The sequence below is a fragment of the Leptonychotes weddellii genome, chromosome 2 (assembly GCF_054177405.1).
Source record: "Leptonychotes weddellii isolate Sample4059 chromosome 2, ASM5417740v2, whole genome shotgun sequence".
NCBI classification, from domain to species: domain Eukaryota; kingdom Metazoa; phylum Chordata; class Mammalia; order Carnivora; family Phocidae; genus Leptonychotes; species Leptonychotes weddellii.
In genome coordinates, this window is record NC_138370.1 from 41958301 (window position 1) to 41985139 (window position 26839).

Consider the following 26839-nt stretch of genomic DNA (forward strand, 5'->3'; position numbering starts at 1 on the left):
TCCCCATGACTTTTTTATTTTGTAACTGGAAGTTTGTACCTTTTGACCCCCTTCACCCATTTCTTAACTACCAATCTGTTCTTTGTACCTGTGAGCTTGGTTTTGTTGTTGTTGTTGTTGTTTGGATTCCACATATAAGTGAGATCATATATTATGTGTCTTCCTCTGTTTGACTTTTTTTATTTAGCATGATGCTCTCAAGGTTCATCCGTACTGTCACAAATGGCAAGATTTTGTCCTTTTTCATGGCTGACTAATATTTGTGTGTATGTGTGTACACACACCACATTTTCTTTATCCATGGACACAGGTTGTTTCTATATCTTGTTACTGTAAATCATGCTGCAGTGAACATAGGGTGCATATATCTTTTCAAGTTAGTGTTTTCATATTCTTTTGAGAAATACTCGGAAGTGGAATTGCTGGATCATATGGTAGTTCTATTTTTAAGTTTTTGAGGAACTTCCATACTGTTTTCCTTTGTGCTTGTACCACTTTACATTCCCACCAGCAGTGAACAAGGGTTTCCTTTTCTCCCATCCTTGCTGACACATTCTTATCTTTTTTTTTTTTCAAGATTTTATTTATTTATTTGAGAGAGAGAGAGCACAAGAGGGGGTAGGGTCAGAGGGAGAAGCAGATTCCCCGCTGAGCTAGGAGCCCGATGCAGGACTCAATCCCGGGACTCCGGGATCATGACCTGAGCCGAAGGCAGTCGCTTAACCAACTGAGCCACCCAGGCACCCTCTTATCTTTTTGATAATAGTCCAACAGGTGTGAGGTGGTATTGTGGTTTTGATTTTCATTTGCCTGATATCAGTGATGTTGAGCATCTTTTCATGTACCTGTTGGCCATCTGTAGGTCTTCTTTAGAAAACTGTTCAGATCTTCTGCCTTTTTTTAAATTAGATTGTTTTGCTCTTAAGTCATCTGAGTTATTTATTTTAAATATTAATCCCTTATCAGCTCTATGATTTGCAAATATTTTCTCCCATTCAGTAGGTTGCCTTTTCCTTTTGTTGATGGTTTCCTTTGCTATACAGAAGCTTTTAAGTTTGACGTAGTACAACTTGTTTAGTTTTGCTTTTGTTAACTTTTGCTTTTGATGTCTGATCCCCAAACTCATCGCCAAGACCAGTGTCAAGGAGCTTACTGCCTGTGTTTTCTCCTAGGAGTTAAATGGTGTCAGATCTTACATTCAAGTCTTTAATCCATTTTGAATTAATTTTTGTGTATGGTTTAAGATAGTGGCCTAGTTTCATTCTTTTGCATGTGATTGTCTAGTTTTCCTGTCACTGTTTATTGAAGACTATCCTTTCCCCATTGTATATTCTTAACTCCTTTGTTGTCAGTTAATTGACCATGTATACATGGGTTTATTTCTGGGCTCTCTTTTTTGTTCTGTTGATCTGTGTGTCTGGTTTTATGTCAATACCATACTGTTTTGATTGCTGTAGTTTTGTAATATAGTTTGAAATCAGGGAACGTGATGCCTTCAGCTTTGTTCTCCTTTCTCAAGATTGCTTTGGCTATTCAGGGTCTTTTGTGGTTCCAAACAAATTTTAGGATTATTTGTTCTATTTCTATGAAAAATGCCATTGGAATTTTGATAGGGATTGCATGTCTATAGATTTCTTTGGGCAATATGTAGATTTTGACTATTAATTTTTCCAATACATGGGCACAAAATACCTTTCTTTGTGTCTTGTATTTCTTTCATTAATGTCTTATTTTCTTAATCTGTAAATCATGAGATTGCAGAACAATTTTGAGGAGTTTCAAAGAACTCATTTCTGAACATGATCTATCCCCTAAGTAGTTTTTGTAAGGCTGAGGAAGTCGATCTGCTGTGGTAATGCTTGGCAAAGTCTAAACCATGTTTTCTGTTTCATTATTTTATACTTAATAACAAACGAATTTATTTTCTTCAGTTCATATTTGGAAGAGAGAATGGAACTTTTCAGAACGTTTTACCCTTTATTTTGAGGGGGAACTAGTTTTTTTTTAATCTAAAAAAGAAAGAATTATGCTTTTCACAAGATGAATGAGCATCATTTTATTGTGAATGAAGATTAGAATTCTTTATGTGCATCAAGATTAAGTATAAATTCTACAAAATTTTTAAATTATTTGTTTCACAGTTATTATTGCATACATATTGCAAAGTATATGTATGTAGTGTACTTTTCCATTTTCTAGTTATTTCTAATTTGTAAGACTAAAGTGACATCAGAGTGGTGATTATTTTTTCCATCAGGTATAATTTGGATGAAAATTCAAGGTGGTGTCCTTTGTTAATCAAATGTAACTTCTGAAGAAATGAAATTTTCTATTTCTATTTCTATTCCATAATGCCATCAAAACAAAGAAATAATAGAATACAATGAGATAACTGTATTATTTTTGTTTTCATTTTAAGTTCTTGAATAAATTTTGGCTTTAAGCCGTTTCTTACCTCATTTCTGAGTTTCTATGAAGTTAATTAAATAATAGGTGCAGTATATCCAGATGTCATGATTTTTGAGATAATAATATTCTGTGGTTACTTTTCTGAGCACTTACCAGTTAATTCCTTCCTAATCAGCTTACTGTACTTATTTTTCACAGGGTTACAAATAAATTGATAGGCCCAGAATGGGAGAAGGTAAACTTGGAAAGTGAAAGGAAGATACATAGATACAGATCTAGTGAAAAAAGTGAATTACTAACTAGCTCTCTATTTATGCTACATAGTGTACTTTAATTTTAAAACTATTGCCTCCCTGAGAGGAACAAAGTATTATCATTATAGGATCCTTGATTTCCTTTTTTGTCTTTTCTTTTTAAAAGGTATTATAAATGTGTCTGACATACAGATATGTATAAAGAATAATACATCAAGGGGCGCCTGGGTGGCTCAGTTGTTTAAGCGACTGCCTTCGGCTCAGGTCATGATCCTGGAGTCCCGGGATCGAGTCCTGCATCGGGCTCCCTGCTCAGCGAGGAGTCTGCCTCTCCCTCTGACTCTCCCCCTCTCATGCTCTCTCTCTATCACTATCTCTCTCAATAAATAAATAAAAATCTTTAAAAAAAAAAATAATACATCAAATATCAGTAGATTTGCCAACCACTTAATAAATAAAAACACTAACAAAACCTCAGGTCTCCTTGACTGAACCTCTTTTCTAAACTATCATTATTTAGAACTTGGTGTTTTTGTGTATTTATTTATGTATTTACTCACATGTATTTTTTCCTAAATTATATACAGTATTAGTTTATTTTAAAACTATAGTGTCAGGGCACCTGGGTGGCTCAGTCGTTGGGCGTCTGCCTTTGGCTCAGGTCATGATTCCAGGATCCTGGGATCGAGCCCCGCATCAGGCTCCCTGCTCCGTGGGAAGCCTGCTTCTCCCTCTCCCACTCCCCCACTTGTGTTCCCCCATCTCGCTGTCTCTCTCTCTGTCAAATAAATAAATAAAAATCTTTAAAAAAAAAAACACAGCTCAATCTTAAAAAATATTACAAAAAAAAACTATAGTGTCAAAACTGTAAGCATTTTTTGCAGCTTTTGTCATACATGTCTGTGAGACATGGTAATACATATGTGTTTATTTGCTTTCTCTGCTGTTCAATATTCTACTGTATAAATACATCACATTAGCTTATTTTACAGTGGATATTTAGATTGTATCTCGTTTTTCCTCTATTATAAATAATTCTGCTATGAATATTCTTGTTCATCCATTTGAGTTTCTCTAGAATATATACCTAAAAATGGAATTATTGGGTCATAAGATAACGTGATTCTTCAGCTTTACTAGGATGTTGCTGAATTGCTTTCCAAAATGGTTGTACCAATTTAGAACCCCATATGAAAGAGTTCCCATTGTTCTACATCCTTACCATCACTTGGTATCATCACACTTTTTAATTTTTGCCAGTGTTATTGGCAATCATCATTGCTATTTTAATTTGTATTTCCCTGATGTGGGAATTTCCCAAATTCCCTAATTTGTATTGCTAGTGAGATTGAACTTCTTTCTTATGTTTATTAGTTAATTAGATTTCCTCTTCTGTGAATTGCATTTTTTATAGACACACACAAATATGCACACATATATTTTGGATTACACTTCTTTGTCAGTTTATGCAATACAGATATCTAACTTGGCTTTTTACTTTTTTAATGGTGTCTTTTGTTGAGCTGAAGTTTAAAAATTTAATGTCTATATTATCCATTTTTTCTTTGTTTTTTTATGTATTTTAAGAAATCTCTATCTGAAGGTCATAAAAAATATTCATCTATGTTTTCGTCCGGCAGTTTTAAAGTCCTGCTTTCCAGATTTGGATTTTTAAACTGTAGAATTTATTTTTGTATCTGTTGTGCAGGGGAAATACCATTTTTAAATATGTAGATATCCAATTAGCATTATTTATTGACTAGTCTTTTATCTATTGATCTGTAATGCTGCCTCTGTCGTATATCAGGTTTATATATGTGAAACTTATTTCACTATTCCATGGTTTTCTATATTTATCTTAATTTTCTATCATTGTCTTAATTACTATCGAATTACCATAAGTCTTTATATCTGATGGGGCAAGTAGGTGACTTTTCAAAACAGAATAAAAGGCAGATAAAGTAGTGTAATAAGTGTGCAAAATTTGGAATCAGACCTCCATTCTAAAGCTGTTGTCACTTATCAACATGATAGATTCTACATGAGCCTGATCAACAGTTTATTTTTCTCTGGGCTTTAGGGGACCACAGGCTTAGTATAAGCCAACATTTGTAATAAATCTTTTTAAAAATGAAAGCAAACCAGAGGGAAAGTAACATAAAAGAAGGTTATATAAGAGGACATTAAATAAATAATAAATAAAATGAAAGCAAACCTAATGTGTATCCATTAGTATAGATTCTATTTCACAGGGAAAGTGGCCAAGGACTCTGCAACCTGATTCAGAGCCCAAGTCTCAGAAACAATAATTGAATTTAGGTCACTACAACAGCCAAAAGTATGCCCTTGATGGTTTTTTTCTTTGCAAGGCTTTTCTCTCCCTTAGCCTGAATAATTTTTTCTATATAAGTAAAAAGAATTTAAGTCCCAGGGTCTTTGATAGATTTTGGATCTAATTTTGGAAAAACAAAATATGGAAAAATACCTTTCATGTTATGGTTGAATAAAGTCATATTGCAAAATTCTATTGATTAAAATTAGAGGGGCATTATTAATATTAGAATTAGAGATCATATTAAAATTAGAGATCAGTTATTCAGAAGAGAGTGAATGTAGGCATTTCACAGCTAGCCAGGCTGTTGTAGAAAAATTACAGTAATCAAGATACAGTGCTTAGGGGCGCCTGGGTGGCTCAGTCATTAAGTGTCTGCCTTCGGCTCAGGTCATGGTCCCAGGGTCCTGGGATCAAGCCCCACATCGGGCTCCCTGCTCGGCGGGAAGCCTGCTTCTCCCTCTCCCACTCCCCCTGCTTGTGTTCCCTCTCTCGCTATGTCTCTCTCTGTCAAATAAATAAAATCTTTAAAAAAAAAAAAAAGATACAGGGCTTAGAGTAGATGCTGATTGTTTCCCATCTCCCTGGGATTCTCCTTTAGTTCCCAGTAAATAGACCAAAGAAATACATCAGGTGAGGTTTTTGTTTTTGTTTGTTTTTTGCATTGTTAAGGTGATTTATTTAGCATCAATAGGAATATAGTGTTTTAAAAGGACAATTATAAATGAGAGAATGAAGTTTCTCCTTTGTTCATTTTAATTATACAAGGAACTGAGGTATTCGGCGTTTTTTTTCCTGAGTAGAAAAAAAATCCATAGGCATTCAGTTCATTATACGACTATTTTTATTTATTTATTTTTAAAGATTTATTTTAGAGGGAGAGAGCGAGAGAGTGAGCTGGGAGAGGGAGAGAATCTCAAGCCGACTCCAAGCTCAGCGCAGAGCCCAATGCAGGGCTTGATCTCACAACCCTGAGATCATGACCTGAGCCAAAATCAAGAGTTGGACACTTAACCGATTGAGCCACTCAGGCATTACAGGGCTATTTTTAAATAAAAACTGAACATTGTATTCCTTTTCCTTTATTTAAATATTTCTCTTTAGTGAGCTTTGCCTTTCTAGCTACTACAGATCCTGTTTTACATGATAACTGCCTAAATTTTTTGTGATTTACAGCTCGACAATAATGCATTTTCCTTCCCCTTTCTTTTTCCTTGTTTATAAGGGAAAATTGCTTTCCTTACAGCAATAGCTTGGCCATTCTTTCATAGTGTCTCTAGCTCCAACACTCTTTGCATATGACACGTTCACAAAGCAGGTGTTACTTGAGTTGCTTTCTCACTGTATCTTTACCATGGGCAGGGGCTGATTTGTCTTCCCTGGAATTTTGGTTTTAACCAGAACCTTATAATACAAAATATTCTGTGTTACATCCCCTCTGTCCTCCAGTTCTCCTCTGTATTATCATGCCTAATTGAAGATTTTGGTTGTTGCTGCTTTTACTGATTTGTTGTTGTTGTTGTTATCAATTTTTGTTTTTAGCACTCTTACCCTTTAATTAAAGCATTTCTGTTATGTGGACAGTATTTCTAATTTATGAAAGACTGTCCAATGCAGTTTAAAACACTAAAGAAATTATAAGATACGGTTTCTCACTTAGGATCTCTTTTTATCCCCCTGCCCTTTTCTAGGTAGTCTTGCCCAGTCCTGTGTTTTAGACTACATAGCCCAACTTCATTTCTGAACTCCAGACACACACACACACACACACACACACGCACGTATATATGACATTTTCATTTAGAAGTCTACAAGGCGTAGAACTTAGTTTTTCTCCTTAAACTTGCTTCTTCCTACATCCCATCCCCAGTTCTTCCCCATTTAGTAAATGGTGTCATCATCCAGATGTTGCTCTTACCCAAATTAGGAGCCATTTTTGAGCCCTCTTTTTCTCATATACCTCATCACACCCAGTCCATCAACTGCTCACCACCTTCATTTCTACCTTAGTCCAAGCCATTTGATATTTCCACAATGGCCTTTAAATTCATCTTCTTCTATTCTTGTTCCTTTACAGTTTATTTCCAACACAGTAGCCAGGGTGAACTTTTTAAAACATAAATGAGATCATGTTGTGCCTTCAAACAAAACCCACCGGTGACTTCCTATTACTCTTTGAATAAAATTTATCATTTTTACCATTGCCTGCAGGGCCGTATATAATGTGGTTCCTGCCTACTTCTTTGACTTCCTGCCTACCATTCTCCTTGCTTGCTCAGCTCTAGCCACACTGGTCTCCTTGTTTTTGTTCTTCAGGGACAATAGATTTGTTCTCTCAGGATTATTGTCATTGCTGTTCCTTCTGCTTGAAATACTCTAACTGCAGAGTAAACTCCAAATCCCTGTTTAAATGTGTTCTTGGCGATGCCTTTTCTCACAATTTTGATCTAAAATATGTGGCCCATGCCACACCACCTCTCAAACCCTATTCCCTACTCTGCTTTAGTTCTGAGTTAATGACTACCTGATATTATAAGATTTTTTTATTTCCTTGTTAATTGACAGCACTCCACCCTCACCCTGCTGCCACCTCTCTCTAGAATGTAAGTTCAGTGGGGCAGAGAATTTTCTGACTCATTTACTGTTTTATCTCTTGTACCAGCATACAATAGGCACTCAGTATTTAAGTGACTGAATTAATTAGATATATGACCTTGAGGAAATCAATTCACCTCCCTAGACTTTGATTCCACATATATATATATATATATATATATATATATATATATATATATATATAAAAGGGGATTAGACTGTATAAGATCTCTGAAGAAGAGTATTTTAGACTGCAGATGACCAGTCATCTGGAATTGAAGGCAACCTCAAAGTCATTGAGTTCAAGCCTGCTATTTTTTAAATTATTTGACCAAGGTCACATTGTTCAGGGCAGTGCTCTTTTCACATTACATAATACTTCTGATTCTCTGCTCGACTCTGATTAGATCTCCCTCCAGACTTCTCTAATTATGGTTTGACTAGTTTTAATTTTTAGGTTCTTGGCCTTCTTCCTCACATTTACAAATCATTTTTTTTTCTTCAGTCAGTTATTGTTTTCTCACCATTCACCGAATATAAGCCGACATGATTTGAAGCATGCTTCTCAATGGTCTCATTCTTCCCCTTATCTCCCTCCACTTTTATAGGAACCTTCTCTTTTTTGTGAGGCAGAAGTGTATATAATTACAGTTAAAATGTGTGTGTTAACTAGTACGATAGATTTTTAAATAATGGAAAAGAACTTTTGGAGCAAAATTTGACATAATAAAAATTAGAGACTAATTTCTAATTTACCTAGAAAATTTTTCAAGATTAATAGGGTTATAGGTTATAAGGATAAATCTTAGAATTTACCTATTCTAACCCCTCAGTTTTCAGATGAGGAAATTTAAGTATATATAATAGCATTAGAAACACTGGGATAAATGAATATAAACAGTTGCTTACTTCAGGACTTCTCAGAGCTTTTAATATCTGAATGTGCATGTGAATCTCCAAGGAAGGATTATAATACCCTAATTTTATTTTACCACAGAATATCTTATTATGGACTTTTTAGTATCTTCTGGGACAATAGTGCCCCATGTACCACATGTTTGAGCATTTATTAGGTGTCAAGTACAGTTCTAAGTACTTTACATGCTTGAACTCATTTTATATACTACCTATATTCATTTGTTCTTATTAGTATGTGAAAATCTGTGTTTAAGAAATAATGTGCCATGGTGGAGAATGCAAGGAAGTCACAAGAAGGGGTGTGTGTGTGTGTAAATGCAGAATATAAGTCCTGGGCATTGATTCATTTACAGTTCATCATCATGTTTTCTATCTAGTTAATTATTGGTCTGTTTATATAGCTTACTTTAGCTATTTATAATATTCACTATACACTTTATTTAATATGAATATAATTTTTTATATTTTCTTAGAGCAATTCATTTGTAGAACATTTACTGATATCTACCATAATCCAGATTTACGTTGTATCACATGAGCTTTTGGCATTCCATTAATATAATGAAAGTTTTCCTGTTTTGTAAATGTTGATTATATATATATGGTTTTCTCCACTTAAAAAAATTCCAGAATATCAGGAAAAATTTATTGTAAAACATGCTCAGAGGAAAAGCACACCTCCCCATCAATATAACCAGCATTTACATTTTCTGTATGTTTTTCTAATATTTTGATAGCTACTCTAGAGATATACATGCTGTTGCCCCCAGCCAGTGAACTACACTTTTTGCTCTTGTGTAGTTCCTTTCCTTGAATTGGGCTGGCTTTTTGACTTGCTTTTGATTAGTAGAATGCAACAGAAGTGATTCTGCATGACCCTGAGGCTAAGTCATAAGAAGCTTTGCCATTTTTTTCAAGTTTTCTTGGAATGCTTGCTGTGGGAGGAACCAGCCTCAAATAAGTCAGCCTACTCTGAAACCACAAAATGTATGGAATTCCAAAGTAGTCATAAGCTATATGGTAAGGCTGCATGAACAGAAGAAGGGAAGGAGAGTGGGAGAGAGATTCCAGCCAGCTCCCACCTTTTCCAGCAATCGTAGCTGAGATTCCAGGTATTTGAGTGAAGAAGCCATCTTATATATATGTCCATCTCAATATTACATTCAGATGATTCCAGCCCCATCTGTCATCCAACTGCAACTATGTGAGAACCCAGGTGAGAGTCACCCAGCTGAGTCCAGTCAACTCACAGAACTGTCAAGATAATAAGTTCCTGTTTTAAGCTGTTAAGTTTTGGTGTGGTTTCTTACACAAGAATAGATAACTAGAACAATGTGTAGTGGTAGGTAACAAAACACATCAAAAAGTCATATTTGATATTATATAAATATAATAGGTATTATAGATAATATAGGTAAATATAGATATTACATATAATTTTAAAATATAAATGTGATCATATTTGACATATCTGTGTACACCCAGTAGTGTACTAGAGCTGGCTCACACCGACTCACAAGAGACAGTTGTGTGTATGTCTTCGTGACTCCACAGTAAGTGATACCACACTGGTAACTTGAAAGTAGCATGGTTGGGGTATTTACACTACAAAATTTGTAGATGCTGTAAAACAGGGCTCACCTCCATCCAGAAAGCCACTTAAACATTTACAAGCACATTACTGTATCTTCCTTTTCTCACTTTGCATTACCATTATTGAATGGCTACTTATTTCATTATTTGGATGTACCTTAATTTATTTTTGAACAATCTCCTATTATTGACCTACTATTTCTTCCTTTTTTTTTTTTAAAGATTTTATTTATTTGAGAAGGAATGAGAGAGAGAGCACGAGATGGGGGAGGGTCAGAGGGAGAAGCAGACTCCCCGCTGAGCAGGGATCCCGGTGCGGGACTCGATCCAGGGACTCCAGGATCATGACCTGAGCTGAAGGCAGACGCTTAACCAACTGAGCCACCCAGGCGCACTTGACCTACTATTTCTTTAGAATATATTTCTTAGAACAGAATTTGTGGCTCAAATGTTGTACACATCTCAATTTTTAGTAAGTATTATGAGATTATCAGAAATATTATACCAATTTATATACTGCCCCCAATGGGGATATTTTCTCATATCCCACCGAACTCTTATTTTTATATTTGGAATGCTCAGACTTAAAAAAATGAAGTTCTCTATTTTTTATTCTTAAAAGTGTTAAATAGATACTGTATTCATATGGTTCAACACCTAAAAGTTAGAAGAGTATATGGAAAAAGGTCTCCCACTTATGCCTGTGTCTCCCAGCTTCCTAGTGCCCTTCCCAAGGTGACTTGAATGTTACAAGGAATTTGTATATACTTTCAGAGATGTTTACGCATGTACAAGCAAGTATATACTTTTTGTTTTTTACTTGAATGATAGCTACTATACACACTTCTCTATCTTGCTTTTGTCATTTAACAATGTATCTTGGAGACTAATACCTAAAGGGAAAAGTCTCTCTCAGTATTTTTTCTGACCTCATAAAATACCATGCACATTGTCTCTAATATTTTACTGTTGCAAACAGTTTTTGTATATCATTTCACATATGTGACTAGATCTGTAGCATAAATTTTTAAAAGAATTGCTTGATCAAAGGGTATAATTTTTTTAGATATAGTTGACATATTAGCTTCATAAAGGATATAATTTTGATAAATATTGCCAAATTGTGTTTTGTGATGTCGTATGAATTTATATTCCCATCTCCAATATATGAGAGTATATTTCTCCACACATTTGCAAATACAACATACTACCAGATTTGGATCTTACCTATCTGATAGGTTAAAAAGAAAAACCATCAAATAATTTTAATTTTTTTTAAACTGTAAGGGAGCCTGAGCTCTTATATTTGTATTTAATTTCCTATAAATTATCCATATATTTTGCCAGTTTTCTTTAAGTAGTAGGCTTTTATTTATTTATAGAATTTTATTAACAAACTTAGCCCCTTTATCTGCCATAAATTTGTAAAAATTTTATACCACCTTTTTTATTGTCTTTTGACTTTTAAGGAAGTTTTAGCCATGCAGAAATGTTGGGATTTTATGTAGTCACATTTATCTATCTTTACTTTTATGGTTTCTAGATTTTGTGTCATAAGTAGAAAGTCATTCTCTATCCTGAGAATATAAGTTTTCATCTTGAACTTTGTGGTTTCTTTTTTATTGTTTAATTTTTTTTTACATTTGAATTTTCGATCTACTAGGAATTTATCTTGGCATGACATATGGTATGACTTCAGTGCTATTTTTTCTAGGTATCTATCTAGAATCTACTTTTTGAATAATTCCTCTTTTTTCTGAATGATTTGAAATAATCACATATAATAAATACTGAAATTATGCCCTCTATTATACAATTTTATTATAGCTCAATTTTACATATTTCTTTTTTTTCTTTTTTTGGAAGTGATGCATATGTTTATTACTTGATTGTGGTGATGGTTTTATGGTTGTATGCATACATTGAACTCATCAAATTGTATACATTAAATATGTGCATTTTTAATATAGCGATTATATCTCATTAAAGCTTTTTTTCCTCTATTTATTTATTTTTTTGATGTAGTGTTCCATGATTCATTGTTTGCATATAACACCCAGTGCTCCATTCAATACATGCCCTCTTTAATACCCATCACCAGGTCAATTTTACATATTTCTATTTTCTTTCAGCATTTTCCTGTTTAGACTTACTTGTTTGTTCTTCTGTATGAACTTTAGAATCATTCTGTTTGATTCCCAGATAACTCTGTTGGTATTCTTATTAGAATTGTGTTAAATTTAATGGCTAAATCAAGAAGAATTTGCATTTTTATAATAGTGATTATTTCTAGTGAAGAGCATGTTTTAAGGGGAGTATATTTTATTTTATTTTATTTATTTTTTTTATTTTTTTAAAGATTTTTTTAATTTATTTATTTGAGAGAGAGAGCACATGAGAAGGGGGAGGGTCAGAGGGAGAAGCAGACTCCCTGCCGAGCAGGGAGCCCGATGCGGGACTCGATCCCGGGACTCCAGGATCATGACCTGAGCCGAAGGCAGTCGCTTAACCAACTGAGCCACCCAGGCGCCCAGGGGAGTATATTTTAAAGCTTCTTCCAACACATCACTCATTTATCTTATTAAATTTATTCCTTCCTAGGTGTTTATCTTTTTTGTTACTATGATTGTATGAATTTCCTAAGGCTGCTGTAACAAAATACCCCAGACTAGGTGGTTTAAACAACAGAAACTTACTTTCTCAAAGTTGTGAAGGCTGGAAGTTCAAGATCAAGGTGTCAGCAGGGTTGGTTTCCTCTGAGGCCCCTCTCCTTGTTTTGTGGATGGTCATCCTCTTACTATTTCCTCACATAGTCTTTTCTAGTGGTCTTTTCTTCATATGGTCTTTTCTCACATGGTGAATCCTTGATGTCTAGGTGTCTAAATTTCTTCTTGTAAGGAAGATTGGTTTAGGACCCACTCATATGACCTCATTTAACCTTAATTACCAAATAAGTCACCTTCTGAGGTACTGAGAGGGCTTCAACATATGAATTTTAGGGTGACACAGTTAAGCTCATAACAATGGCAAATGAAGACCTTTTTTTCCTGCTGATTGTTATTTATATAGATGAAAGTAATTTCTGTATTTTACTTTGTACCTTGCCACCTTGATTATGATTTGTAATAGTTCTTACCTTTTTCTCTTAGCTTTTCCAAGTATAAAATTATATTACTTATAAATTATAATAATTTTATCTCCTTTATAGTTTCTATACTCATAATTTGTTTCTTTTGTCTAATTGCAGTCTGTTAGAACTATTAAAACAAGATTAACTAAGAGTGGTGGTAGTACATACGCTTCTTGTATTCCTGACTTTAATGAGAATATTTAGTGGCTCCCAGTGTTCCCATTAAGCATGATACTTTTGGATTGAGATAGAATTATTTTGTCACCTTAAGAACTTATCATCTATTTGTATGTTATTACAACTTTTTAAAAAAATATTTTACTCATTTATTGAGAAAGCACACGTGCATGAGAGAAAGGGTGCACGAGCACAAGAGCAGGGGGAAGGGGCAAAGGGAGAGGGAGAAGCAGACTCCCCACTGAGCAGGGAGCCCGATGAGGGACTTGATTCCAGGACCCTGGGATCGTGACCTGAGATGAAGGCAGACACTTAACCAACTGAGCTACCCAGGTGCCCACTTTTAAAAACCAAAAAGGGATGTTTAATTTATCAAATGCCTTTTGGCATACATGAAAATGACTATATATATTTTCCCTTTGATCCAACAATATGTTGAATTTATAAATTGGTTTCCTAATATTGAACCATATTTTTAAATTTAATTTTATTTTATTATGTTAGTCACTATACAGTACATCATTAGTTTTTGATGTAGTGTTCCATGATTCATTGTTTTTGTATAACACCCAGTGCTCCATGCAGTATGTTCGCTCCTTAATACCCATCACTGAACTATTTGTATTTTTGTATTTGGTCATGGCATATTCTTTGAATTTGCTGTTGAATTGTCTGAATAAAAATTCATAAATGAGACATAGTTTTATTTAATCAGTTTTGTTTATATTTTACTATCATTTGTTTCTATCAGTTTTCAAGTTTATTTGAATGGAATTGAGCAAAATAATCTCTTGTCAGAGGGGGAGACGAACCATGAGAGACTATGGACTCTGAGAAACAAACTGAGGGTTCTAGAGGGGAGGGGGTGGGGGGATGGGTTAGCCTGGTGATGGGTATTAAAGAGGGCACGTTCTACCTGGAGCACTGGGTGTTATACGCAAACAATGAATCATGGAACACTACATCAAAAACTAATGATGTAATGTATGGTGATTAACATAACATAAAAAAAAAAAAAGAACCTCTCACTTAGGATCCTCAATTTTCACAGAAAACACACAATCTGTGCTTAGATCTCATAAAGTCTAAATTACAAAAGATTCAAAATAAAGCCATTTTAGTTTTGTTTTCTTTGTAGCTGTGTGTGTGCTTGTATGTGTGCATATTTGCTGTTTTCTTCCCTTTGTTTCTTCTATTTTTATTACTTCAGTTTCTGTTCCTTAATTTGCTTTATTGATAGCTAATATAGTTAATATTTCTAGTTAGTCATTAATCTTTGATTTGAATTTCTTGTTCTGCAGAAGTTTTAAGTTTTCAGTAATCAAAACTGTCAGTCTTTTCCTTTTATGGCTTTTTTGTTTCATGTTACTTTTTTAAAAAGGCCTTCTGCACCTCCATTATAAAAATGTTCTTCATTCTTTTCATACTTTTTTGATTTATTGTTGTCTAGAATTTATTTTTCTTTCTTGTGTGGGGTGGCATCTAAATTAGTTTGTTTCCAGGTGGATTGCCAACCATCCCAACATCATTTCTTAAACAATCTATGATCTTTTCCCCATTTATTTAAAATACTTTTATCACATACTTACCTTTTAACATTCTGTGAAAAATCCTTTTGCTCTTTTTGGATTGTACCAAGTTTATAGGATTAATTTGGGGGATAATTGATTTGACATCTTTAAAATACTGAGTCTTTGCATGTAGAAACATGGACTGTTATCTCTATGTATTTCAGTTTTTCTCTGTGTCCTTTGATAGTGTTTTATCATTTTCTTTGTATTTACTAGTTGCTAAGTTTATTCCTAGATATTTTTTGTTTTTGTTGGTATTATAAATGAAATTGTTTTCATTATATTTCTTCTCTGGTTATTGACAGTATATAAGAAAACATTTGATTTTTGTATATTAATCTTGACCAACTTACTGAACTCTGATTGTTTCTGTTTTTCTGTTGATTCTCTTGGATTTTCTGGTTAGTCTTTTTGTGTCTTTGTTCCTAATACACCATTTTTTTAAGTTTCACTTCTGGCAGGGTATCTGACTGAATTGACTAGGACTTCTGGAATGGTAGTCTTATTCTTGACAGTACCAGAGGACAAAACTAGGACAGGTGGGCAGACTAGCTAGAGCTATTTGAACATGGAAGAGGCACACTTGTATTTTATCAATACTACCGTACTAGTTACATTCACAGAACAACTAAATTGAAAGCAAGTTAACTTGTTAGGTAAAGAATACAACTAGATGACTTCTAAGTTTAAATTATTAGTTGAAAGTATAAAGAGAGAATCAAGGAATGGCTTTAAGAACTCTTGTATAGGGGCGCCTGGGTGGCTCAGTAAGTTAAGCGTCTGTCTTCTGCTTAAGTCATGATCCTGGAGTCCTGGATTGAGCCCAGCATCAGGCTTCCTGCTCAGTGGGGAGTCTGCTTCTCCCTGTGCCCCTCACCCTGCTTGTGCTCTCTCTCTCTCGCTTGCTCTCTCTCTCTCAAATAAATAAAATCTTAAAAAAAACCAAAACTCTTGTATAGAGGGTAGTGGGGAGCAAATGGTAGAAGAGCAGGAGTAGGAAGTCAAGAAGAAAGTAATGAAAGTAAGAAAGTAATGCCTCATTAAGAGAATAATCATGACTATGCAGTGTTATAGAAGTCAGGGGAGATAAAAGTTTTGTAAAGTATGAGATAGTCATCAATAAGTGATGCTATATAGAAGTATTTTAAAAAAAGTGAAACTGGGGCGCCTGGGTGGCTCAGTTGGTTAAGCGACTGCCTTCGGCTCAGGTCATGATCCTGGAGTCCCTGGATCGAGTCCCACATCGGGCTCCCTGCTCAGCAGGGAGTCTGCTTCTCCCTCTGACCCTCCTCCCTCTCATGCTCTCTGTCTCTCATTGTCTCTCTCGCAAATAAATAAAATCTTAAAAAAAAAAAAAAAGTGAAACTGGCTGGCTCAGTCAGTAGAGCATGTGACTCTTGATTTTCGGGATTGTGAGTTTGAGCCCTATGTTGGGTATAGAGATTACCTAAAGACAAAATCTTTTTTAAAAAATGGAACAACAGGAAGCCATTGTATTTTTTAATGAGGAGGTTATTTGTGATCTGCTTATGTGTCTCTTCATCTGCTTCTTCTTAATTATAGTTTTTAACTATTCAGTGGTTTCTTTAATTTGTATTTTCATTTAGATTATCAGCTTGGTGGGAACATTAATAAAACCTTACATCTGGTTCATAAGTCTCATGGGGCTTTGAACAGAATTATTCTTAGAGTAGTGGATGATCTATAAATATTTGCTTTTTTACTTTTAGGTAAATTCTAAAGGAATTACACCTTAATTCTAGGTTATGATTGTAATATAAGTTCTATGTTTTGAGCTTACCAGGCTAACTGTAATCATGTGCAGTTATAGATAAAACATAAACATAAAATCATTTATAGATAAAACAATAAAAATTTTTAAATGTAATCAGTCTAAAAGACAAAATAAACTTATTTGTGTAACAGAAATGCAAATTGATAACTAGTGATGAAAAACATGGGCCTACTGAACTCCAGGTATGAAGTAGCTAGAGGTGATTGGGCATCCAGTTTCTGAGGTGTATTAGGAAGTATAAGTGTCACATAGAAGTCAGAGGACCAGAACTAGGCTCACTGGTTAAAAGTAGGAATTGGAAATGAGGCTCCCCTGCTCCTGAAAGGAAGTTCGTGTAAAAGGTAATACCAGCTGTTCCCTAAAGCTGTAGTTAATATAAAACTACTTATCTAGAGATGTGGGAGGACACCAGCACAGCCTTAAGACCAATATTTAAGCCAAACTGCAATGACTTAGTACCCGAATCTCCAGTAACCAATAACATCTGGAGTTCATAATCACCAATATAAAACCTGGTTTTTGATGAGGTCCCTGTGGGCACTGGTGAAGACCAAAAGTCATGACACAGGGTGAGATAAATGGAGGGAGGGAGGAAGGGAGAAAGGGAGAGGGAAAATTCTCACTCAAGATCTGCAAACTAAAATTCCAAAGCACAATTCAGAAAAGAAAAAAGCCAAACCTAGAAAGCATCCAACAAAATCAACAATCAGAAGATGGATTTGCTCCCACATGAAATGAAAGTAGTAAATTAATTTTTTAAAGACTTATTTAAAAATAAGTATGTTTAGGATTCTCCAAAAGATAAACAATAAAAACCATTTTAAAAGAATAAGAAATTATGATAAATTAGCAGAAATAAGAATAGACAAATATAAGAACTAATTAGACATTTTAGAACTGAAGTTATGGAAATTAAATCAGTAGATAGAAAGAACCCTAACATAGACATGGTTGAAGAGGGAATTGGTGAAGTAGAAAACTGTTCTAAAGAGTTCACCCAGAATACAGAATATAGAGAGACATACAATACTAAAAACTATATAATTATGTAGTTAAAAGACATAAAAAATAAGGATTGAGGAACTTCAGTATACATCTAATGGGAGTTGTAGAAAAAGAAGCCATAAGAATGACTAAGAAGCAGTAACCAAAAACCTAATGTCTGAGAATTTTCCAGAATTGAAAACTTGGGTCCTTAGATTAAAAGTACACTCTACATACTAAGCAGGAGAAATAAAAATCAATCACAATGAGAAACATTCAGTGCAACTATACAGTGAAAAGAATAAAGAAAAATTTATTTATTTTTATTTTTTATTTTTTTTAAAGATTTTATTTATTTATTTGAGACAGAGAGAATGAGAGAGAGAGAGCACATGAGAGGGGGGAGGGTCAGAGGCAGAAGCAGGCTCCCTGCCGAGCAGGGAGCCCGGTGCAGGACTCGATCCAGGGACTCCAGGATCATGACCTGAGCCGAAGGCAGTCTCTTAACCAACTGAGCCACCCAGGCGCCCCTAAAGAAAAATTTAAAAGCTACTGGAGAGAGGAAGTAAATCTCCAAAAGATTATCAATTAGACTTCAAAATAGAAACAATAGGAACTTAGAAGACAATAAACTAATGTTTATCATTCAAGATTGAGGGCAAAATATATTTTCAGGCAAAGACTAAAATAATTTATCTCTGACATACCTTATTTGTAAGAATTTTTAAAGGGCATCCTTTAGCAAGAAGAAAAGGGAACCCAAAGGTAAGCATAGGGTATACTTTTTGACAAAACTAAAGATAAAAATAATTATTTTTGCAAAGGTTATTTTGAATTTCTGGAAAATAATAAGGAATATAGGTAGCTATATAGTGTGCTAGGAGTATTTTCTTATTAAAAAAGATGGAGGTGCTGATCACTTTAACTGTAATTTTTTTCTAATAAAACCAAGTATATTTTTAAATGTATGTATTTATTGAGTACCTACTATGTGCAGGCACTGGTCTAGACTCTGGGGATAAAACAGTGGGGAAAATAATCTCTTCATGGAGTGTACATTTTAGTGGTAGTAAACTGTATACTGCTTAAAAGAGGCAGTATAACCCAAAGGGACAGACTTGAAAGAAATTCGTTGGTAAATAGGAAAAGATACACCTGGAAAATATGTTGCTGTGATGAAGTGAAAAGCTGATGTGGCAATAGTAATGTCAGATAAAATACAGTTTAAGGTGAAGAGTATTAACAAGCAAAATGAGCATCTAGAGCATTATTGAATTAACATAATACCTAACATAGGCTTGAAAGTGAAAACTGACAGGATTAGAAGGAAAACTGATGAGTCCCCAGTTATGTGAGAGATTTTGGCATACCTCTGTTAAGGCAGATAGGTAGGGGCACCTGGGTGTCTCAGTCTGTTAAGCGTCTGCCCTCGGCTCAGGTCATGATCCTAGGGTCCTGGGATTGAGCCCCGCACTGGGCTATCTGCTTAGTGAGAAGTGCTTTTCCTTCTCCTTCTCCCTCTGCCCCTCCTTGTTCTGCTCATTCTCTGTCTCTCTCAAGTAAATAAATAAAATCTTTAAAAAAAAAAACAGGTAAACAGAAAATTAATTGAGAATATAGAAAATTTGAATGACAGAACCAATAAAGTTGATCTAATACATATAGAAGATTTTGTACCCAACAGAGAGTATGTGCTATTTTAAAGTACACAAGGAATACTTATGTAGACAGTGTCTTAAATCAAAAGGAAGTCTCCAAAATTTAAGGTAACCAGAATAATATAGACCACATTCTTTGACCACAATAAACTTGAAACTGACAATAAAAAGCAATTTTTAAAAACTCCTCTGTCTAGAAACTAGAAAATGTACTTATAAATAACTCATAGGTTAAAGAGGAAGCTTGAAAATAGCCAGCAGAGTAAAACGAAGTAGATAGAAGGAAGGGCTATAAAAGATGAGAACAGAAATTAATAAAATGGGGGGAAAGAGTAATACTTTCCTACTTTTATATTGTAATGACCAATGATAGGACTAACAGAATTGGCCAAGAAGAATATAGATATTATTTGAGCCTCTATTCTTATTCATGGCTTATTTTCTACATTAATAATCTTTTTCTTTAGAAGATACCATTGTGAGCTAATAAGAAAAATACAGGACTCAAAACATAAAATAGAAACTTAGTGTCAAATTTTCAGGAGTGTGTATCTTTTCCATATAACAAGAAAATTAACTATAGAACTGTATAAATGAAAATACCAAGTTTGTAGAATTACTTTACTATTGTTTATTTAAAAGATTTATAATGGCCTTTGATAGAAAGTTCTTTTTATATATTTAAGATATTTTTCTTTCCCTTCTTGTAGGTTACTCAAATGAGTCGTCCAGACCTGATTCTCTTTCTGATGAAATACCTGATGGCTCTCATAGTTGGTATTCCCTCCATTTTTTGGGTTGGAAGCAAAAAGACATGCTTTGAATGGGCCAGTTTTTTTCATGGTCATAGGAAAAAAGAGTAAGTTGAAATTATCACAATGTTCATAAACCTCACATTCACATAAAATTTTTGTATTGCTTATGTGAAAACACTTTGGATTTGGAGGATGTGTTTCAACATGATTGTAACCTCGGCTGCTACCAGTTGTGATTAGCACAGTAGCATGTATTAATTAAAAGCTAAAAGTTGATTCTGAGAAGATAGCCAAGTAGAACCAGGCTTAAGGTCTATACCTTACTAGTTGAGAATATTTGAGGGAAAGCTGATCTTATTTTTAAAAGTTTAAATTATAATTTTCTTAAAATTAAAAACAAATTAATGCTTATATTATTACTTGATCTTCTTGATATTCCTGTGAAGGCTGTTATATATTATTTCTGTGTTAACAGATGAGAAAACTGAGCACAGAGAGATTAAATGCTTTGGCCAAAATCACACAAGTATTAGGTTAGACTTCCCTTTCCAATTGCCCATTGTTCTTCCAAGTATACCAGAAATTATATAAAGAGATAACATGTTATTCCATTATGATAAAGTACACATTAAAGCCAAAATAGAAAAATGATATTAAATGCATTATAAAATGATTAAAGAAATTATTGTAATTCATAGTTGGCCACACTGCATATTAGAGTGTCATGGTAAAATACAAGACTTGCCAAAGCAATCTCTTGAGGGCATATTTATGGAATCTTTAATCATAAAGCGAACAAAAACAAGACCCTGCAGTATTCATAAAGGAACAAATGATTTCAAAATTTTTACTCAGTTTAAATCTTATGTAGACACTATACCTGAATTCCCTCAAATTCTAAGTTAGTGGCGTCTATATGCTTATGATTTTACTTAAACTAAGGTCCATGGAAAATGGGTTTTGGAAGATAGCCTATAAAACTCTTAAGGTATTTAAAATCTTGTGCCTTATATAGGTTAATGTACTTTTCCCATACAACTTAAAATGCCTCATTAACAAAACCTGTATTTTCTAAATTACCAGTAATTAACCATTTCTGTTACACAGATTAGACTGAGACAAAATAATCCCAATTTTAAAATATATATTTCTTACTACTGTATCTAAGTCTGCTACTAGGGGTATCAGATGATGCATTTCTCCTTTAAGTAAAGGTTTCATTGAGCACAGAAGAAAAGAAGGGGATAAGAGTTGTTCAGCAACAACAAAAATGTATTTCCTGGGCATTCATTTTTTAAGAAAGTCTTTATAGAATACTTACTATGTGCCATGAACTAATGTTGTGATACCAGGGATGCAGTAGCAAACAAATGGGCCAAGTCCCTGCTTTCATGGAATATCCGTCCTTGTGGGATTTACTGTGATTTATCTGTGTATTCTTTGAAATTTTTACATATATTTTAATCACAGTAAAAGATAATACTGAGGAAAGGGCTTGTATTAAACATCCTGGTCATCTCTGGACCATACACAAACAATTCTATAATAGTGTTATATTAGAAATTCTAGATAGAACTAAACCCAAGCTACTCTTATAGGGCATCATCCTAGTTATTTGGAGGATCCTGATTGGGCCAGAATCCTTTTGAAACTGGTTAGAACTCCCAAGACCCTTCTATTTGGTTTTCTGTGATCATGCATCCCTACCTAACAAAGTCATTGTGATCCGACAAGCCAGGACTGCTCTGGGCTGGAGTGGGAGCTCCTTATTCTAGAGCTCAAGAGTGTGAGCATCCCATAGCTATTTCTAGCATTTGTCTGCTTTAGCCTTTGAAAAATAACTATAAAATAATTGTAGTAACGGTTACCAATTAATTGAGCACATTTAATACTCCAAGCATTGTTCTGAGCATTTTATATATATTAAACCATTTAATCCTTCAAACAGCCTTGTAAGAGAGATCATCATTTTACAGATAAGGAAACTGAGGCATGGAATCAGGGTTTCATAGTGATTGCTAGAATTGAGATTCAGACCCAAGCAGTCTGACTCTAGACTCTCATCTTTGCTTATTATGTACTGTGCTACAAAGAGACTAGTTTCTAAAATCATGCTAATCAAATTAGTGTTTTCCCCCTAAGTGAAGCCACATTTAAGATTGTGCTTATACTAGTAATTCTGACACTGATTGAAATATTTTTAGAAATCTTCTTTTGGAATTATCTAAATCATATCACTTAATTTCTGTTTTCTTATCTGTAAAGTGAGGGGACAAACCTTTACCATTTGAAGGTGGATTAAATTTTTGGCATGACCAGAAGTCAGTTTGAACCAAGTTTTAAAAATAAGTTCAGAAAATAAAGTCAGCAATCAAGGCTGACTTGGGATGTATGAATCTATGATTAGGGCCAATGATGACAGAGAAACATACTGTTTGGGTTTTTGTTTTTTTTTTTTTAACTGTTTTGACTTGTTCATTCCTCTATCCAGTTTTTGACACTTTGAGGAGATATATATGTACACACACACATATACATACACATATGTTATATATACATATATATATAATATTATAAACATTATATTTTGTCATTACATTTGGCTTTTAAGCCATTTTTTAAGAGTGAGCGCAAGAGTGGGGGGGAGGGACAGAGGGAGAGGAAGAGAGAGAATCTCAAGCAGGCTCCACATCCAGTGTAGGTAGAGCCCAATGTGGGGCTGGATTTCACAGCTCTGAGATCACGAGTCAAAATCAAGAGTCGAACACTTAACCGACCGAGCCACCCTGGTGCTTCTAAGCCATTTAAACTTAAGTTTGATCCCTGACTCTTGGTTTTGTTGTGTGACTTTGGAAAGTTCTTTAATCCTTTAGAACCTCAGTTTTTTCATCTATGAAACAGAGATCACAGTATTTATTCTTAATAGATATCTGTTCACAATAGATACATAATATCCTCTTAGAGATACCCTCTTAGGACATTGATCTCCATAATAAAAACATTATTAAGGGGGCGCCTGGGTGGCTCAGTCGTTAAGCATCTGCCTTCAGCTCAGGTCATGATCCCAGGGTCCTGGGATCGAGCCCCGCATCGGGCTCCCTGCTCCGCGGAAAGCCTGCTTCTCCCTCTCCCACTCCCCCTGCTTGTGTTCCCGCTCTCGCTGTGTTCTCTCTGTCAAATAAATAAATAAAATCTTAAAAAAAAAAAAAAACATTATTAAGAAGGATCAAAGGAGAGTTTATGTAAAATACCCGGCACAATGCGGGTACTCAACAAGTATTAGCCTTCCTTTAGCCCTTCTACCTCACCACTAAAAATAGTAGCAGTAACAACAATCCTTTTGTAATCTGAAAATTTAGAATATATGCACTTTCTCAGTGTATAATCCAATCTATATATGTTGGAGCTTTATTTTTTCATGAAATTATTTATCTGATTTTAACTTTAACCTCTGATTCTCATAGTCATTTATATAAACTGAGACTCTGATCTTTGTAACTATTTAACTGGCTCTTTTATCAATTTAATTACTGCTTTGTTCATTATCATAAACATCTATCTGCTTTTAACCTTTTCATAGTTAAAAACTTTTGTTCTTGACGATAATTCATCTCCTTAAGTTTTTTTCCTTAAGCCTTTAAGATGTCTGGTAATTAATTTTATGTTAGCTTAAATTAATTTTTAATACATTTTGTTCTAATTATGACCACTCATGTTTATTCTAGCACTGAACAACTGTTTCACCATTAAACCAAATTGTAGCCTTTAAACAACTGTTCTTACAAGTTGAAAAATATATCTGTTGGGGCACCTGGGTAGCTCAGTCAGTTGGGTGTCCGACTCTTGATTTCAACTTCAGTCATGATCTCAGGGTCGTGGGATGGAGCCCCGCATTGGGCTCCACACTCACTGGGAGTCTGCTTGAGATTCTCTCTCTCTGTCTCTGCCCCTCCCTCTGAATGTGTGTGTGTGCACGTGCGCTATCTCTAAAATAAATAAATCTTTAAAATATATATATATATACATATATATATCTGTGCTATAGTGAGGCCTCCAATACATCCATAAACCATGCAAGAAAATATTTCTCAACTGTAATATCTTTGTAATATTTCAGTGTACTTGAGAATCATAAATTTCTTTAAATGAAAGGGACTTTTTAGAAATGATGAAATTGTATAGCCTCATCTTATAGATGAGGAAAATGAAGGAAAGGGGATAATGACTTGCTTAAGATCATGTATTTATTCAACTAAAATCCAGACTTCCTTATTCTAATACAGGCTTCTTCCCGTCATACCACTTTAGAGTACAGTTTGACACGATCTTTGTTAAATTCTTTCCTCTGTCAACAGTGTTACCTTATATCTCTCCTAAAGACATTATTTGGAGAGCAATTAATTTCAAGAATAATGTCAGTGTGTCACATTTATTGGTCTATAGGGATGTTAGTCTGTATCTTAAACTTAGTATTTGTTTTCTAGGATAGTGAATGAGAGCCGACAGGTACTACAGGAACCTGATTTTGCTCAGTCTCTTCTGAGGGATCCAAATACTCCTATTATAAGAAAATCAAGAGGAACTTCCACTCAAGGAACATCCACACATGCTTCTTCAACTCAGCTTGCTATGGTGGATGATCAGAGAAGCAAAGCAGGGAGTGTCCACAGCAAAGTAAGCAGCTACCATGGCAGTCTCCACAGATCCCGTGATGGCAGGTGAGTTTCACTGGTAGCTTAGCTTATTTCATGTGTTGAATTAGAGTCACACAGCTTAAGAAGGAAGAGTAGCCAATTCTGAAATAGAAGTTGGACATTATTTGTATTTAAAAAAGTGTTTTTAATTGAAGTATAATTAACATACAGTGTTATATTACTTTCAGATATTCAATATAATTATTCAACAATTCTATACATTACTCAGTGCTCATCATAAAAAGTATACTAATCTCCTTTATCTGTTTCACCCATTCCCTCACCCACCTCCGCTCTGACAACCACCAGTTTGTTCTCTGTATTTAGGAGTCTTTTCTCTGTTTGTTTGTCTCTCTTTTTTCTTTGTTTGTTCATTTATTTTGCTGCTTAAATTCTACATGTGAATGAAATCATATGGTATTTGTCTTTTTCTGTCTGATTTATTTCATTTAGCATTTTACCTTCTAGGTTTATCCATATTGTCACCAATGGCAAAATCTCATTCTTTTTATGGCTGAGTAATTTTCTATTTTTATATATACCCCCATCTTCTTTATCCATTCATGTATGGATGGACACTTGGGTTGCTTCCGTATCTTAACTATTGTAAGTAATGCTGCAGTAAACATAGGCGTGCATATATCTTTTCAAACTAGTATTTTTGTTTTCTGTGAGTAAATACCCAGTAGAGGAATTACTGGACCGTATGGTAATTCTGTTTTTAATTTTTTGAGGAACCTCCATACTGTTTTCCATAGAGGCTACACCTGTTTGCATTCCTACCAATAATGCACTAGGGTTCCTTTTTCTCCACATCTTCACCAACATGTGTTATTTCTTGTCTGTTTTATTTTAACCATTCTGACACGTATATAGTGATACCTCATTGTGGTGTTGATTTGTACTTCCCTGATGATTAGTGATATTGAGCATCTATTCATGTGTCTGTTGGCTATCTGTATATCTTCTTTGGAAAAATGTCTAATCAGTTGCTCTGCTCATCTTTTAATTGGATTATTTGTTTTTCTAGTGTTAAACTGTATAAGTTCTTTCTATATTTTGGATATTAACCCCTTATTGAATATATCATTAGCAAATATCTTCTCCCATTCAGTAGGTTGCCTTGTTTGTTGACAGTTTCCTTCACTGTGCAAAAGCCTTTTATTTTAGTGTAATCTCAGTAGTTTAATTTTGCTTTTGTTTCCCTTGCCTGAGGAGACATATCTAAAAAAATGTTTCGGGCGCCTGGGTGGCTCAGTTGGTTAAGTGACTGCCTTCGGCTCAGGTCATGATCCTGGAGTCCCTGGATCGAGTCCCGCATCGGGCTCCCTGCTCGGCAGGGAGTCTGCTTCTCCCTCTCCCACTCCCCGTTTGTGTCCCTTCTCTCGCTGTGTCTTTCTCTGTCAAATAAATAAATAAAATCTTTAAAAAAAATAAAATAAAATAAAAAATAAATAAAAAAAATAAAAATAAAAAAATGTTTCTATGGCTGATGTCAGAGAGATTACTGTCTATGTTCAAAGGCATTCAAATTGGTACTGAAGAAGTAAAACTTTCACTATTTGCAGATGACATGATACTATATATAGAAAACCCTAAAGACTCCACCAGAAAACTATTAGAGCTGATAAATAAATTCAGTAAAGTCACAGGATACAAAATTAATATACAGAAATCTGTTGCATTTCTGTACACTAGTAATGAAGCAGCAGAAAAAGAAATTTAGGAAACAATCTCATTTACATCTGCACCAAAAATAATAAATACCTAAGAATAAACTTAACCAAAGAGGCAAAAGACCTATACTCCAAAAACTATAGAACATTGATGAGATAAATTGAAGATGAACAACAAATGGAAAGATAGTCTATGCTTAAGGATTGGAAGAACCAGTATTGCTAAAATGTCCATACTACCCAAAACAATCTACAGATTTAATGCAATCTCTGTCAAAATACCAACAGCAGTTTTCAC

General features: G+C 34.4%; 1 protein-coding gene and 1 long non-coding RNA gene across 2 annotated transcripts in view; one reads left to right on the plus strand and one right to left on the minus strand.

Annotated features, from left to right (window-relative positions):
- Positions 1 to 26839, plus strand: part of FZD3 (frizzled class receptor 3) — a 106225-nt gene that overhangs the window by 57579 nt on the left and 21807 nt on the right. The window contains exons 5-6 of the mRNA XM_006735119.3: positions 20127 to 20275; positions 24656 to 24889. Of these exons, the coding sequence (XP_006735182.1) occupies positions 20127 to 20275; positions 24656 to 24889 (383 nt within the window). The remainder of the gene's footprint in view (positions 1 to 20126; positions 20276 to 24655; positions 24890 to 26839) is intronic.
- The window catches only part of LOC145719130 (uncharacterized), a 54662-nt gene continuing 52683 nt past the window's right edge, over positions 24861 to 26839 (minus strand). The window contains exon 3 of the long non-coding RNA XR_014142198.1: positions 24861 to 24967. This is a non-coding gene — a long non-coding RNA (uncharacterized LOC145719130). The remainder of the gene's footprint in view (positions 24968 to 26839) is intronic.